The 15,831-nt window shown below is 41.8% G+C and overlaps 1 protein-coding gene across 7 annotated transcripts in view; it reads left to right on the top strand.

Moving 5' to 3' along the window:
- Window positions 1-15,831, top strand: part of THSD7B (thrombospondin type 1 domain containing 7B) — a 329,550-nt gene that overhangs the window by 143,870 nt on the left and 169,849 nt on the right. For all 7 annotated transcript variants that reach the window (XR_010071985.1, XM_063341430.1, XM_063341432.1 and 4 more), the window contains 2 exons: window positions 2,092-2,247; window positions 3,916-4,113. Coding sequence is in view for 6 of the 7 variants with exons in the window: in XM_063341430.1 (XP_063197500.1) it covers window positions 2,092-2,247; window positions 3,916-4,113 (354 nt within the window). In the remaining variant the exon portion in view is untranslated. The remainder of the gene's footprint in view (window positions 1-2,091; window positions 2,248-3,915; window positions 4,114-15,831) is intronic.

Genomic DNA, 15,831 nt, shown 5'->3' with positions numbered 1-15,831 from the left:
AGCTCCCAGTGCTAGAATTAAATAGGATATCAGCCCGGGGGAGGAAGAGGAGCAGGAAGGTGGTTGGCAGGGAGAGGAAGGCAGGGATTTCCTCCAGAATGGGAAAGAGTCTTCCATGAGTCTGGGATGGCTGGCAGGCTCAGCCTACGAACAAAAACCTGCCCCTTTAACTTTTTGTAATCAATTTTGCTTGTTTTCCTTTTATCCAAAATCAATTTAAAATACCCTCGGCACCACTGGTTGTAGCTGGTTAGTTCAAGAACCAACCTGCTTTATCTAGTGGCTTCCACATTTAAATAGTTAAATTGCAATACAGAAACGATCTAAAAATCAGTGATGAGGAAAGAGCCCTTGCTAACAACGATGCCCGGATTTAGAGCAGAGTAGGACTGGACTTCATTCCTTGGGTTGACCGTCTGCACTCAATTTTATTTCCTTCCATTTCTTCAAGTGGACTCTCAAAAAATGATAGTTTTGCAAAGCTTGATGCTGAAAGGCAGGTTAAGCCATGCGTGAGACTTCTTGGTAAAATAAACACCCTTATCCTTAGAACTCTAATATTTATCTCGTTCTGTCTGTCACTTCACTTGCAAGGTCTCTAGAAAAAGTCTGTTTATGTTCGCATTCAGGTGAATTGGATTTATGCCACCTTGTTGTAATCTCTAAATGAACATGTCAAAGACCTTACAGTGTCTCAGAAATCATTCAGAAAATGGTCTTTCTTACTAGCGTATTATCTTTCAGGTTAGAATTAAATCACCGCTGCTGTTGAATCCTGTTATTCTGATGAGCTGGAATCATAAGTACTGATATTGGTCTTAAGTCTCAGCTTCAGGACGTGCAAATGAAAATTTACTGGGATTTTAAACACTGAAGTCTTGTGCTTAAAAAAAAAAAAGTCATGCTTTTCTTCAAATGATTCATTTTAAAGAAAATGGTAAAATATCAGCAAAATTAAAGATTACTGGCAAAAAGGGCATATTTTTATAAATTCTTTTCAAGTCAATTCCATGCATGGAAGCAAAGGATAATACACATTAAAAATAAAAATGAGGATAAAGCAAACTCAGTAGCTATAAAAATTAATGAAGTCTTGGTAATACCATGTCAGAGTAAACTCAAACAAGACTTTGCCTTTTGAAAGACTGCTTTGATATTGATTTATCTAAAGAGACAGCCAAATTCGGCCCATAATGTAATTAAAATGCAATATCATATAATGTCACAGAAGATAGATTTAAGAGTCTTTCCTCTTCTTTTCCTTCCTCCCTCTGCCCTGAATAAAAAGGCGAGAGAATTTAATTGAAACCAAAAATCTCTTATGATAAATGAAAATACAAAGGGAATCAGCTTTCCAAATTTATGGTCAGAATCAACTAAACTGGTACTTTGGCAGAATTTGGGGTCAGCTCATCTCATAGGTGAGGAGGTTTGGAGATCCATGCCTGCCTTGGCTGCCGGCAACTCAAGTAAACGTCTCGCCTCCCAAGCGGGAAAGATGCTTTCTACGTATGTCTGCGTAGAACAAGCCAAGAGCTCTGCTCAGCTTTATCGAAGGTAGATGAACAAAATTCAATGGTCCGGATTCTGCATCTGTAACCTAGAGGTGGCAGAGCCCCTGAAGGGGATGGGGACGGGGAGGTTCCCCCGTGCTCAGGCTTTTGTCACCTGCCTCTGCCTGGCTCCCAACAGCAGCATGAGCTTTTTGGATTCTCTTCTTAGGCGTCTTTCTCTTCAGTACTGTGTAAAGAGGTCTCCTTGGCCATAAATGTAGGGGGATTAGATTCCAGGTTGTTGCTCCATCGTTGTAGAAAATCAGCATTGAATTTACTGTTAAAGCACTCATTTACCACAGTCTTAATTGGCCTGACGAATATGGATGATTTAGGTAAAAATTTGTGTGTCTTGCTGAACAGAAGATTAACTTTTTGCTCTAGGAGATAAAACCCTAAAAAAGCACTGGATTTTGGTGCGTTCTGGAAAACTAAGGCCAGCAGTAAACTCTGGAGCTCTGTGCATTGGTCAGGGCAGAGTCACAGGGCTTTTCTTTTTTCCTTTCTTTTTTTTTTGTTTCCCCCCCTTCCTTTTTAGTTACTAGACCAGTTGACGGGAAGCTTTGCCTGGGTCCTGCTCCCTCCGCCTCCCAGCTGTGTAACCTGCCGTGCCCGTCCGAGTGCGTGGTGTCTGCCTGGTCGCTGTGGGGCCCCTGCCTCCACGAGAACTGCCAGGACCACCACGGAAGAAGAGGTAATGGATGCTCTTATACATTGCTTTTGCAGCGTTGGGGGATCTAAAGTGGGTAACGGAATATTATGATAAGATGGCAAAAGCAGTGGTGTCAAATTCTACATGGGGAGCTTAATGTATTTTTTTTTAAATTAATCTAATGTAGGATGAAGCTCTTAGATGTGCGTGCAGGAGTGGAATATGACCTTTAAAAGCTTTTTGCGGTTATTCTTGGGAGAAGGAGAGAAAAAAAAAAAAAAGATAAGATTTTCAGCTTGATGCAGATCCATTTATCCAGCACCGAACTTGTAGAAAAGGAGGATTTCTTGGGATAGCAGCTGCGGACCTCCATAGTGCCAGGCTGTCTCGCTCTGATCCCCCTCGGAAGTCCTGCTGCATGCCTGGATTCCAGGGCGATGCTTGGGTGAGGTTGGAGGGGGTCAGGGCTGAGATGTATCGTGGAGTTAGGCTGACCCAAGAGATTGTTCTCATTGTTCTGGGTTTGGTTTAAATCCCTGAAAGAAGAGTATGCAAATATGATTTCATGCCCCTGGATCTTAATTGATTAGTGTAGGTGTTTGTTGCTGCAACACTTAAAGATTCACTGCAAAGCCTTTCCTAAGGCTCTAAGTTGAGAAGTCGACTGTTGGAATTCATGTCAGGGAATGAATATTATTGTTTGGAAATTACACTTTTCTGAAAATGGCGTAAGTTTTTGAAGTGATTGGAGCTGGTCAGAATTTTTCAAATTAAAAAAGAAATAATAAAAAATATAAAGATTTGCAAAACCACTTCATTTTAAGTTGTTTTGAATGACTTCCTTTTGCTGGTTTGAGAACAGTAGGAGTTGGGTCTGTTATAGTCTCTGGGATGTTTTATTTTTCTTTTCATTTTCCATTTCATGGCCAGGGCATTTCCATGTGGCCTCCACTAATGCTGTATATTTGCCCCTTATCTGAGGCTGTTGTAGGAAAGACCACCACGTATTTTTTTTCTGCCTTTCTTAGCATTCTGTGTCATTTACATAACAAAACACGCCGAAAGATACTTGCGTATTAGTTCTGCATTTTATATAGCAACGTGATTTTTGGTTTTATTCAGAAGGAGGTAGATTATGTAATCAATTCTTTCATTATTTCTGTAACCTTTTTCTTCCACTTTACATTTGAATCTTCCAATTTAATAGGATGTCATTTCAAAGAGGTCTGACATGCATTATGTATCAGAAATCCTTACACCTTCATAAAGCAGAATACTAATTTCTTAGTAAACTGCTCTGCTGTATCTCAAAACAAGTCTTTTCATTAGTGGATTCCCAGGCAGAATATAGATGTTCTTTATATCTTCAATTCCTTGACTGTTTCTCTTTTTATCTTAATGTTGTTATTACATTAATATATGCATCAGTGGCAAATTCCTCTATTTGGACATGTGTTTTTCTATCTGATGTTGATGAAAAGGAAAAAGAAATGTGAAAAATGTGGGTTGTTGGAATTCATTACGCGCTATTAGGTTTGGGTACGTACAGCCAAGTGCTGTCCCAGTCAGTTCAGTTTGTAAGTGTCGTGCTCTCGTTTGTCTTTATACCCCCCAGTTCCAGATGACCTGTGTAGTCCTCTTGCTACTAGATTATTGCTATAAATATTTTTTTTTTCATTTTTCCAGTTAATTCAATTTCTCTTTTTCCAGGCTTTAGAATGAGACAAAGGCAAGTGATCGTGGAGCCGGTAGGCACCCTGGCAGGTTGTCCGCATTTAATTGAATCTATTCCTTGTGAAGACCCGGTGTGTTACGAGTGGATCGTTTCGGAAGGAATATGTGTGACCGACCATGGAAAATGTGGACCTGGAAACCGCATGCTGAAAGCTGTGTGCAAGAATAAGAAAGGTGCGTAACGGTGTTGTCTTAAAAGCCCCATGGTTTTTTTGTGCCTCCTTCTGAAATGCTGCAGAGCAATTGCGATGATTTGCAATAGCTCCTCACTGAGTTCACTTTATTCAGGTGACTCTGATGCTCACAAAATCCTAGTGCTGATACTACCTGGGATTTTGCTTGGAGCCTTCTATCCTGTCTTATACTAGAGGAGGTGGCTCACCAGGTCTGGTCATGTGTTGTCACCGCTGGCCAAAAAAGTGGGATACCAATGGCCTGGTTCTCCGTCCGTAGAATCCTTTTTTTTTTTTTTTTTTTTTTTACACACCTTGGACTAAAGTAGGGCCGTCACTGAGGCCAGCAGCTCTGTGGGCATTCCCTAAATTAACGTTAATCTTAATCAAAATTAACCTTAGCATTTCTTCTGTCCTCAGTTTTTAGCGTGCGGTCTGGATGTTTATCTCATTACGATAGCCCTCTTAAAATCATGAGAAGGGATGCTCAGCTGTGCTGCCAAAATTAATACAAGAATTAGATGTAAATGAAATGATTGTCCTGGTAATACTTCACTTGGCAGCAGTTTGAGACCTGCAGTGTGTTCGGTTTACAAGTTGTTAATAATGAATAAGTACATTTTTATATGACGTTTACAAACAACCAGCAAGAGCTTATTTCTTGTGCCTGATTTGAACCTCAGCCAAAAGTTTCATTTCTTGATAAGGTCAGTGTTGTCAGATCTTTAAATTCAATTACGTGGAGCACGATTTTGCAGTCCTTAGTCACAGCGAGACTGTGCTATCATCTCAAAAGTGGCAAAATTGTGGAACTTTAGAGCCTGATGTTATATCTGAAATGGAGAATTCTTCTTTTACGTGGTACTCATACCAATCGCAGGAACAATTCCAAGTAGATAACAAGAGGGGTTAATTGGCAAGTGGTTAAAAATAGCGTGTCATTTACGAGGCATTAGAATCTGACAGAATGAAATGATGGCTGCTTTGTCTGAAGAGCACGGGTTCTCCTGAAATATATTTAAAATATACATGGTTTTCTTGTACGTTTGTGAAAATGGGGCAAAACCCCAATAATCTTCAGCTGTTATAAAATGACATAGCTAGAATGTACTGGAGAGCAGAGAGTTGTCTCTGAGGTTGGTCTGACTGGTCTCTTCCGATGTGTGATCGTAACGGTGGGTCCGGTCCTGCGGCGACGCGTGCAGATTGAGTCTTGTAGTGCTAAAGGAGCTCCATGTACTTCACGCTGTTGAAGCTGTGCCAACATCCATTTTTACGCACCAACTTGTGACTTGGAAGGAAAGCATATAACATGGCAGATGCTCATTGATCTCTGATCAAACTGTTCTCTCTGACTATGATCCTTAAGAAACCATGCCTTTGAAGTGTCTCTTCTTCACTTAATTGTTCAACAAGATATTGGAAGTCTCGCAGTACCCTTTTCATTTCAATTACTCTCAGCGTGTTCTAGTCACCAAGAAAAAAAAAGTTGGAACATTCTTCCTGCCCCGCCACACTGAGGCAGACGTTGTCACTGGACGTGATCGTTGTCCAGTTCTTTTTGAGAAGGTTTCACAAGGAAATACCCAGATCGCCAGGCAGATGAGAAGCACCGGTTAATACTACTTTTAAGCTTTTCTGAATTTTTGATCCAGTAGGATAGGACTGGCAGGGTCCTTAAAGTTGAAAAAAAAAAAAAAAAACAGGTCAACTTGTTTCTTCTTGTGTCAACCCAGTAATATTAGTTGCTTTGTTTATAAGCTTTTTTCCTTCTGCAATGTTCTCTTAACTAGATTGCCATTGCAGTAAGTGATGTATTTTCTTGGATAAAAGCTGGAGTTAAAAAAGTTCAAAAAAAAAAAAAAAGTAAAAGCAGAGTTGCAAAAAGTGTTTTGCCTGGAATTGTTGGTTTGTTGGTAGCGGGAAGCCGGCAGGGAGTTGTATGAATCTGTGAGACATATCAATTACAGGTAAAATTGCATAAGGCCTGTGCTAATGCATACCATTATTCAGTTCAAAATTCAGTGCAAGTAACTGCCCTCATGAAAGCATTTTAGGTAGCTGCATTATGTGCTGGTATTTTAATTTACTTAAGCATCTTTTGTGGAATTCAGCTCCGTATCCTAAAATCCAGTCTTTTATCCAGTCGTTCTGTCATCTGTGCCTGGTATTGTTGCTCAGTATTTCAACTGAATGCCTAACGGGATTAAAAAAATACATGTTTTGGACCCTGTTAAATGACAAAATCCAATATATCACCTTCTTAACAACAGCTCATTTGGGCCTGGCGTATGTTGATTAGGGTACTTTGGGTCTTCTGTGTATCTGTGCCTGCAAGACGTCTTCATTTTCATATAAGTGCCAGACTTTTTGGCATGATGCTGTCTTCGTGTTGCAGTGTGATAGTTCACTTCTCTTTAGAAGTAGCTGTGTCTCCTCCTCTTCCTCCATCCACAGTTCGACTGAACGTGCCGTATCCCTCGCTAGCCCGTGCTCTGCTGTGCAACGCGGGGCTTTACGTGCTGCTCCCCATGGCTCAGAGACCTGAGGCCTTTTTCATGAGGAGACTTCATTTTCCCTTGCCAAAAATGAGCTTTAATTACACTGACTGTAGCAGGAGGGAACTGGGCATGTTTTTCAGTCCTGTTTCCCATGACGGAGGACTTTGCTGCTGCCAGCAGAGCCTGTGGCATCCTGTTGGCCTAAACTTCACTCCATCAGTGTGGAGCTTGGAGGTGTGTCTTGGGCTCTGATATATATTGATAGACAGTGGGTGAAGTTAACAAGGCGTCAGCCCTTCTCTGTCCCACTTCTGGTTTCCTCAGTGTTTTTCTCCCATGCTACATCTCTTCCATGTTCCTGGTTCCAGCCAGGAACCTGGGAGTTGGAAGGAACCTGTTTGGGAGGGGAAAAGGGAGCAGTAGCTAACTAACCTCTTCCTCCAACTCAAACCCCACCTTGGGAGCCTCTTGTAATGGCTTTTTTTTTTTTACATTTCTGGTGAGAAGATTTTCTGGTACTGAGCGACGTAACGAACTACTGCTGTCCTGAGCTGGAGCTTGAACAACTCAGGACCAAGTCAGACATGGGTCCGACTCTGGTTTGCAGGGTTCCTCTGAAGAGTTCCATGTCAAAGCAATATCTAAAGAGATATTAAGGGCTTGTATGAATTTCAGTGATGTAGCACTCTTACTTACGCTTGGTCTAGAGGTACAGAAATGACTTTTTTTTTTCTTAAATAGGCTAATAGAGGGGGTCCGTAATGAAAGGGCCTCCATAGGGCACATACCATGCACAGCATTTTTTCATGGAGTAGCTGGAGTCCATGGTTCATAATTTGCAGTAGTTAGCATAGACGAGGAGGAATGAGAAGACCGTAATCACCTCATTTCTTTGTCATTGTTAGGTGTCTGTCTGCTCCCACCTAGTAGTGTCTCTAATGTCTGTAAATAAGTTATTGAACATGCATATGATGCTTGCGAGAAACTCTTTGTGTCTGGTCCATATCCCTTGAGTGCGCCTCTTCTGGGGCATCAGAAGACAGTAGCGTAATAAATCAAATGAAATTAAATAACATGTGAAGTAATGCATAGAATGGGAAAAGACCTATATTGCCTGCTTCTTCCAAGCAAAATTTTTCAGCAAAGTGTTTTTTAGTTAGCTAGTGAAGGACAACGGATACTTCTGGAGAAGTCTGCAAAGCCAAAAAAGTAGTAAAGGAAAATGGATGATGGTACAAAAAATCGGATTATGCAGCTGTGTCACTGGGTACATGGATCTATAATTCAGATAAGGAATTTATTTGAAAACTTTTTTTTTTGTGTGTTCACAAGCAACCCAAGAATTATTTGTGATTTTCCTCAGATTTTTTGTTTTACGCTGTTCAACAAGGAATTGAATAATCTGTTTGTAAATGTATTCTTGATCAGGTAGTTGTAAGTATTTGACATTTGAATTTGGACGGTCTTGATTAGAACCGACGAACATTACTGTGCATCGACTAGATGAAAGTAACTCTCTGCAAACTTCTCTGTTGGCTCATTCTCCTCAAGTGTTGCTGCTCGGTAGATACAAAACCATGAAGGCGGTCAAAACTCTCGCGTGTTAAAATGCGATTGGCCGGTAGCCAGAAATGTATTGCGTTTCGTTTTTTGAAGACAGTGACCAAAATAATCTTTCGTGTGTGCTGCTGCTTACGTCTCTGTGGTGGGTGCAGGCACTGCGAGTACGGGGAGACGAAGGGAGTTCAATGTCGTGGCGTGCAGAAAACTGCAGGTGACATGGGACAGCGGGACTTGGCTGGGGGTCGGCAGGTCACAGCTCAGTCCAAAGAGGAGTCGGTGTGCTTCAGAGGTAGTTTCCCAGTCTTTTGATTTAGATGCTGAGAAATACAACTGGATTTAACACATCAGTGTTGTTGGGTTCAGTCTGATGGAGGAATTTGGGAACCTTTTTGATTGTTATTTTCCGTATCTATTTTAGGCTGCATTGGTAATAGAAAAATAGGTTGAAACAAGACAAAGGTTGAACCAAACTGTGGTTTTTAGAAAAGCATGTTATACTCACGTAGCTTGTGAACAGAGCAGTGATTACGGTGAGGAGTACAACCTGAGAACAGATGTAAAAGGAAGTACAACAATAAATTAATGAACTAACAAGTATGACTCAAAAAAGTAACCATTAATTTTTCAAACATTTTATAAAATTTTCTGGCAACGCTAAATCTCACCTATTAGCAACACTCTTGAATGGATTGTAAAATGTTATTATTCAGACTCATACCCGCGAGTCGTCTATCCATTTTGTCGTAATTCCCATGTCATCATTTATTAATTAGCTTCTGCTTGTTCTGATTCCCACCAGAAGAACTATTAGTAACAAAGACGATTTCTCTGTGATAGTGAACAGCGTAGCGTCTAAATAATAAAAAACATGAAATAATTTATACCCAAAGGCTTCATTGTTTTAATCAGAAATTATCAGATCGGCAACAAGGTTTAATGCAAAAGTAATGTGATTTTGCTGGATTCAGGGGGTTTTACTCTACTCCTAGTTAACAAATCTAATCAAAGCTCCAGCGCTGCTATTTGCCTTTCTGTACTGTCAGCTTGGGTGTCAGGCTTTCTTTGTTTTAGTGGGAATTAAAATTGGGTTGCCTTCCTGTTTTGAGGACAGTATTTATAACCGTGCCGGAGAATGTATTGGTTCCTTATTGACACGCCGTCCGGGCAGCGACAGGGAGGTGCAGGAGCAGAGCCCCAGTGCTGGAGGCACCCACTATCGCCTTTCCGTGGCACCCAAATGACAATTCCTGGGACCTGTGTGACAAATCCACCTTCTTCAGCAGCTTCAGCCTCACCTCAGTGCTCCCAGGCACTTTGGAGGTTTCTGTACGTCCTTCCCAGCTGTTTCTAATAAATGAATAATACCTGGCAGGTCCTGGGACTCCCGGCTGCAAGGGGGCAACCACCCTGCTACAGACCATCTGCCAACACGGTAGCTTAGAAGTGTAACATGCTGCAATCCTACTGTCATGGCTCTCACGGCGGGAAGGTGTTGTCTTTCAGTATTCTCAGTGGAATGAGCTGCTGGCCTCAAGCTGCGTGAGTTGCCTGATGGGTGCAGCACCCGTCGCCCGAGCCCGGGCTCATTGAGCCTCGGGGCTGCTGGACACATGGGGCTGTGCCAACATAAATCCTTGTGGAATAAAAAGTCAGTCGTCCTCATTTCAGCAGTGTTATGGCAGATGATCAAACCCAATGTTTTTCTTCTTCCTTTTTCCTTTTTTTTTCTTTGTACTAACATGAATTTCTTCTCTACTCCCCCAAAAAGGAAACCCCCCAAAACCCAAACCCCAAGGCATGTTTATTTGCAGGGGGTGGTGAATAAAAGAAACCCACAAAAGAAGGGTGTTCACCAAACGTTTCAGCCTGTTGCTGCTTCTGCTTTTGAGCAGAAAACCTTTATTCTACTGCTGCTGTTCTGGCACTACTGGGCAGAGTCATTTCAGCACAGCAGTGTTATTTTTCCGTGCGCTCTCTTTGGTTCCAGGCAGTCGGTATCTAGAACATGGCACTTGCGGAGAAGACAAGAGGGTTTTTCGTTTATAGTGTTAATAAGTTCACTGAAAAAGTACAAGTTTGGATTTAATTACACCTATTCCCAAGTTTCTTTTCTATCTGACAGTTTTATTTGTAAAATGAGAGAACAGTTTCAGAGTGTCGAAATGTTTTCTTTCAGCTTTTCTTAGATTACATGATTAATGTTTGCTTTTTTGTAGATGAACTGGGCCAAACCTTTAACAAAATTAAAAAATCAAAATATTTTTAAAAGAGGTTGTTAATATAAAAGCAAAATATTCCTTTCAGCTTAAACAAACATTTTGCCTTATCTTGAAAATACTTTTTTCCTGAATCCTCTCCCAGTCTCTCTTCAGTCTACTTAAAACAGTTACAGAGTTTTTATTTCCTTTTCCTTTTTTTTCTCTTTTTCTTTTTTTTTTTTTTTCTGGTTCAGTGCCCAAACAGAAATCCATTATTCACACAGCTCTATTGACAGAGCAGACACTGAAATCCTGTTGGAATTCAAGCGCAGAGTAAAGGGAAGTAAGGTAATCAAAGCAGTGTTATTTTAAGATCCAATATTATGTTCTGCCAGAGCTTGACAGTGAAGCTCTGCACGTACGGAAGCTGAAGACTCTTTGGGGTTAGAATATTAATATCGGTGTGCTCAGTCACCTGCCTGTGCTCGCGGTTCAATCATGGCGTGTCCTGTGGTCCCGGAGAAGGGTTGTCCGCAGAGGCAGCTGTGTGCTCCGCTCCCTGCGCAGCGGCGCGAGGGGCAGGAGCATCCCCAGCGCCTCCGTGAGGAGCCGCCAGAAGGAAGGGGCTGCCAGGAGAGACCATGGTCTGGTTTTACTCCCGGTTGAGGGCATGGAGCTAGCAGCTTTTTGGGAAGTTCTGTTTCAACAGAAATCTCAGCAAAGCCAGGTTCTTACCTGGGGACAATTCTTGATTTTTCATCTTGTAATGGATTAATGATAAGGAATGAATTTGCAAATTCTGTTTAATCTCTCAGAGAAAAGATTTACTGAGTTCAATTTCTTGAAAGTAAGTTTTAAATAAATTCTTTCTGACACATCAGAATGAGATCTTAAATCTCCATTGATGCACTGTGTCTAGTGACGCAACACCGTGTCCAAAGGTACGTCCAGGTTTGGTTTCTCCTGTGTGAGTAGCATAAGCTCAACTTGTGATCATTCTGTATTTTAGAAACTGAAACTTTTGGAAACTAGAAGAAGTTCTGTTTGGAAAATTAAAATACTTGTTTTCAAGTTCATTTGGAAATGCACCTGTCTTTAATCTGACCTTAATACACAGACTAAGGAACATCAGTTTTTCTTCAGTGATGCTTTTTCCCCGATCTGCCTGTCTGCGGAGTGAACCCGTGAGGGCTTTGACTTACGGAGAGGGCTGGAGAGTGCGCTTCCAGTGACACGCAGTGAATGAGAGAATGACGTGTAGCTAAAAGTTAAATAGCTCCGTCAATGGATTAGGAACTGTTTTGTCTTGGCTTCTTAAATCATCGAGGTTCAAAAAGACGGACTTATATACTGCTTTGGACAAATCTGCGTTCTGTCAGCGTTAGCAGGACAGAACTCGCAGGGGGAGCTTTGCCTGAGGAGGGCGTGATTAGTATGTGTACATTACGGACTGTTCATGTAAATGCAAACTGGAGGTGAGACGACTTTACAGCTGTAAGATTTGGAATTATTTTGCAGGGAACGGTAAAATTATCCAGTTGATCGACACACCTGCACATACGATCAATAAAATTAAACAGGTACGAGCTCTTCTAAGCCTGCCGGTTCAATTCCTGTTGTGGGGCTCAGCCTTCTGCACCATGTGGCTCGTTCCTCCTCTTAGTTGGTGAGTGTACCCCACCATACCCCGTCGATGGAGCTGTTGATCCCAAACCGGTATGTTTTCCTGACTGTTAGAAACACAAATCCTTAAAGGCAACATGCAGAGCTTTCTGGTAATTAGACAGGATCTATCCTTCCCGTTTTGCAGCCGTGGTGGAAGGAGTATATTGCGGTAGAAGCACAGTGGTAGCATATTGCAGTAGCAAGGCTGATGAGCATTACAAGTGCTTCAGGAATCTTTAAGAATGGTGTGTGGTTTGTTCAATGGATTTAAGACCGGTTTTTTTTTTGTAGTCGTGAAGACTGATGTGCTCTTTGAGCAGGCTGGCTGTTTACGAGCCAGGTGGAGTGGATGTAGTTACCTTCATCAAGCCTTACCTCGCAGCAGCTGGTACCAGGCCAAATATCTAATGTCTCCTACTGGAAGCATTTAAAAAGACAAAATGCAGAGTGTGACCTGCTCTAGGAGTGGTGCACTGACAATCTAAGCCCAGAACCAGCATGAATTCAAGTGACTTTACTGTCTTTGCATCCTCTGCTGAAATTGATGTCTTCTGCAACAGAAACAGAAGATCAGCTTTAGGTTAATATTAGGGTAAGTTGCTGAAAAATAAGAGCTTTCTTTGCTTAGTCACACTGTAACACTTTTACTTCAGTCAAGATCATAGCAAACGTGTGGCCCACAAGCCATGGAGATAGAAACTCAAAAGTCTATAAGCAATTCTTGTAGTAGCTACATTTGTGGACATATCTGTGTCTTAGAGTCAGGCATGTTGTGCGAAAATACAAGCTGAAATACCTGACGCTGGAAAGCCGGAAGGGTTTGGGTTTGAATCTAGGAGACCAACTCAAACACGCTTTGACTAATTTTCTTTACCTTTGAGTGCAGATATGTTGCATGATTTCCAGCTGATCTGTGGCTGTGCTTTTTCAAATGCTGGTGGCGTGATTTGTGTCAGTCATCCAGAAGGCAGCTATAATCGGTATCCAGTGGTGATGGTGGCTCGGTGTAGTTGGCAGACAGATACCAGCGGAGCTGATTAGGGATATAGCCAGCTTTCATCCTCCCTGTGCTTGTCAGTATAAGGTATTACAGCTACCTGTGAAATAGTTTTCCTGTGCCAGGTGAGCTAAGCGTGTGCTTGTGGTTGGTGCCGAATGCCCTCAAATGAATTTCTGTGCAAACCGACGATTCTTTTCACTATTTAGCGCTCCTTTTTGGTACTGTTTTTTTGGCAATAGTTTGTGATTTTCTCCAATGTTCAGCTGCTACTTCCAGTAGGCATTTGAATCTTTAAGGGACCAACCCCTCTGTCATATTACGTTTATGTTAATAAATGGTTTCAAAACTTTCTGGTGTTCAGCAGATGGATAAACAGCACAATGGCATATCCTGATTTCCAGCCTAAAACAAGCCAGAAAACAGTTTTTAATGCATTTTATATTTTTCTAATTCTTAATAGACAGAAAATTGCCCAATTCTCAGTTCAAAATTATTTTAGCCAAGACTTTTTTTTTTCCCCCCCCAAGAGAAATACCGAAAACAGTATAAAGGCTTTAAATTAAACAGAAGATCGTTAGGGTAAAGAAATGACCGGTTGTATTTTATTGCATTCTGTATGTGAGGTTTAGTGGGCTGGCATCCAACTCATACCATGTAACTCACGAAAGAAAAAAAATATTTCGAAATCAGCCAATTTAAGTTCGGTCTGAGGTAGTACCTAGGAATTTATTGCCATCAGATAATAATAAAAGATATAAACTGGGGGGTTCCCTCCATCTCTCCCTGCACGGGGGTTTGGAGTGCGGGGAGAGGAGAGGAGAAGTCAGGGTAGAAGAAAGGCTGGGAGCAGCCCGGAGCCGGGAGGTCGTCGTGCTCCCTGTGCCTCGGCCGAGGTGAAGGAGCTGCACCCGGGCTCTGGTTGCGTGCCGGGCTGGGGGGTCAGCAGGCACTTTCTCCTGAGGTTTCTGTAAGGGAATAATTCGACCCTAACTTCAACCGAGAGCTTCTCACATTGATCTCTGACCACAGCCCTTGTAGTGGAGGAAAAAAGAAGGGCTTGGTTTTTTTTTTGGGTTTGTTTTTTTTTTTTTTTCTGTAATTTAATCCTTTCCTGCTGGGTGACCCTACAGAAGGCTTTTTCTGAAGCTGAAATTCCTTCGGTGCTGCACGTTGGGTGCTGGACGGGAATGATTGTGAGAGCCACCTTTATACAGTAGTTTTGAAGGCTGTTGAGTGGAAATTAAAGATAAGTGTTGGCCTTTCTTTGAGTTGCTTTTTATCAAGCCGTTTATGAAGTAGAGCTGATTAAAAACGAATTTAGTCACTTGTTTTGGGGTTAATGGATGCTGGAGGGGAAGGTTCCCCTCTTTAAAATAAGAAGTTTTGACAAACTTTTAATTAAGAATTCAGGACATGGAAACTTTGGGCTAGTTCTGCACTACCGAGATTGGCTCTGGAGCATATTGGTCTGTCAGGTTTTTAAAGTAAATCTTCCTCTTAATTCTAATTAAGTATTGTAATGCCAGTGCTCTTCATTAGGCAGCAATTTGTGATTAGTCAGGTGGCCGTAATGGAAAGAGAACGTGTGGTGAAATGCTAGAGAAATTGCAGAGCAGGGAAAACGACCCTGGGATGCGGCTCCTAAATGCTCTTTAACATCCTCCTCTTGGCAGATTTCCCACTGAATTCCGGGCGCTCTGTGGGATGGGATTCGATCCTCACACAGATCCTGGCTTGTCTGGAAACACGAGTTCAGAGGCCCTCGATTACAGGACTTGGGCTCTGAAGTTGTGACAAGAAATAATGCTAAGAGCAGCCATAAAAAGGGAAAACTCCTAATTCCCCCTAAACTTTGAAGCCAAGCTATTACTTTAAGTGTAGGTTACATTATTGCATTTGTTTATCTGTGAATTGAATCTCATATTTAATAAATGGTAGCTTTTGTGAAACGCTGGAGTGAATGTGAATTAGTGAATCGCGAAAGATTAGCTCTTCGAGGAGATTGAAAACAATTTAAAATTCCATTGTTCGGTGTTTTTCTTTCTGTCGGTATGAAGCGGGTTTGTAATTGTCTCAAATTAGGTACTGCCTTTGTTTAGAAGAGTTAAACAAGTAACGGGGTAAGATATTTCATAGCTCCTTTTTTAAATAAACAGCCTGTTCAGTTCTTATCTTCAGGCAGTTTGCAAATGTCAGAGCAGAGCTTTTGAAGAGAACATATATATGAGGTGGAGTTTCTTTAGAAACTGAATCATCCTGTATTGTTGGGATGCATTTTCCAATTTTGACGCCTTGTCTCCCCATGCTGTATGAGTTTAGTGTATCCTTTTACCACGGTGCTTAAAACAGATGTGTTATTTAAAAATTCCTGTGGCGATGCGGGAATCGGACTGTAAGCATGAATTTGTTCAGTTCCTTTCTGGCAGCTGTGGTCTATATTTTGCCATCGCTTGCCTGATGGTGCCACTACCAATGAACCCTCACATTGACCCAGTAATTACCGAGCCCAGCAAGAGGAAAGAAGGAGAAGCAAGATGAACGATTCAACACGTCCATGTGGACTGGGTCAGCAGCTACGCAAGCAGAAAGCAGTGCTTTTTCCTTTCATATCACAGAGGAGGGAAAAATAATCACACAAAGTTATTTCCTGGCTTGGTCCTGTGGCTGGTGGTGTCCGTGGGGATTCAGGCACTGTGTCCAGTGGGAGACGGATGTAGTTTGAAATGTGACTTTTCTGGAAGAAGCGAGAATATTTACCTGCCCCTAGCAAGCGAGTAGGGAGTTTGCTGGGA

This window comes from Chroicocephalus ridibundus, chromosome 7 (genome assembly GCF_963924245.1).
Source record: "Chroicocephalus ridibundus chromosome 7, bChrRid1.1, whole genome shotgun sequence".
NCBI classification, from domain to species: domain Eukaryota; kingdom Metazoa; phylum Chordata; class Aves; order Charadriiformes; family Laridae; genus Chroicocephalus; species Chroicocephalus ridibundus.
This window is presented reverse-complemented; position numbering and strand designations above follow the sequence as displayed.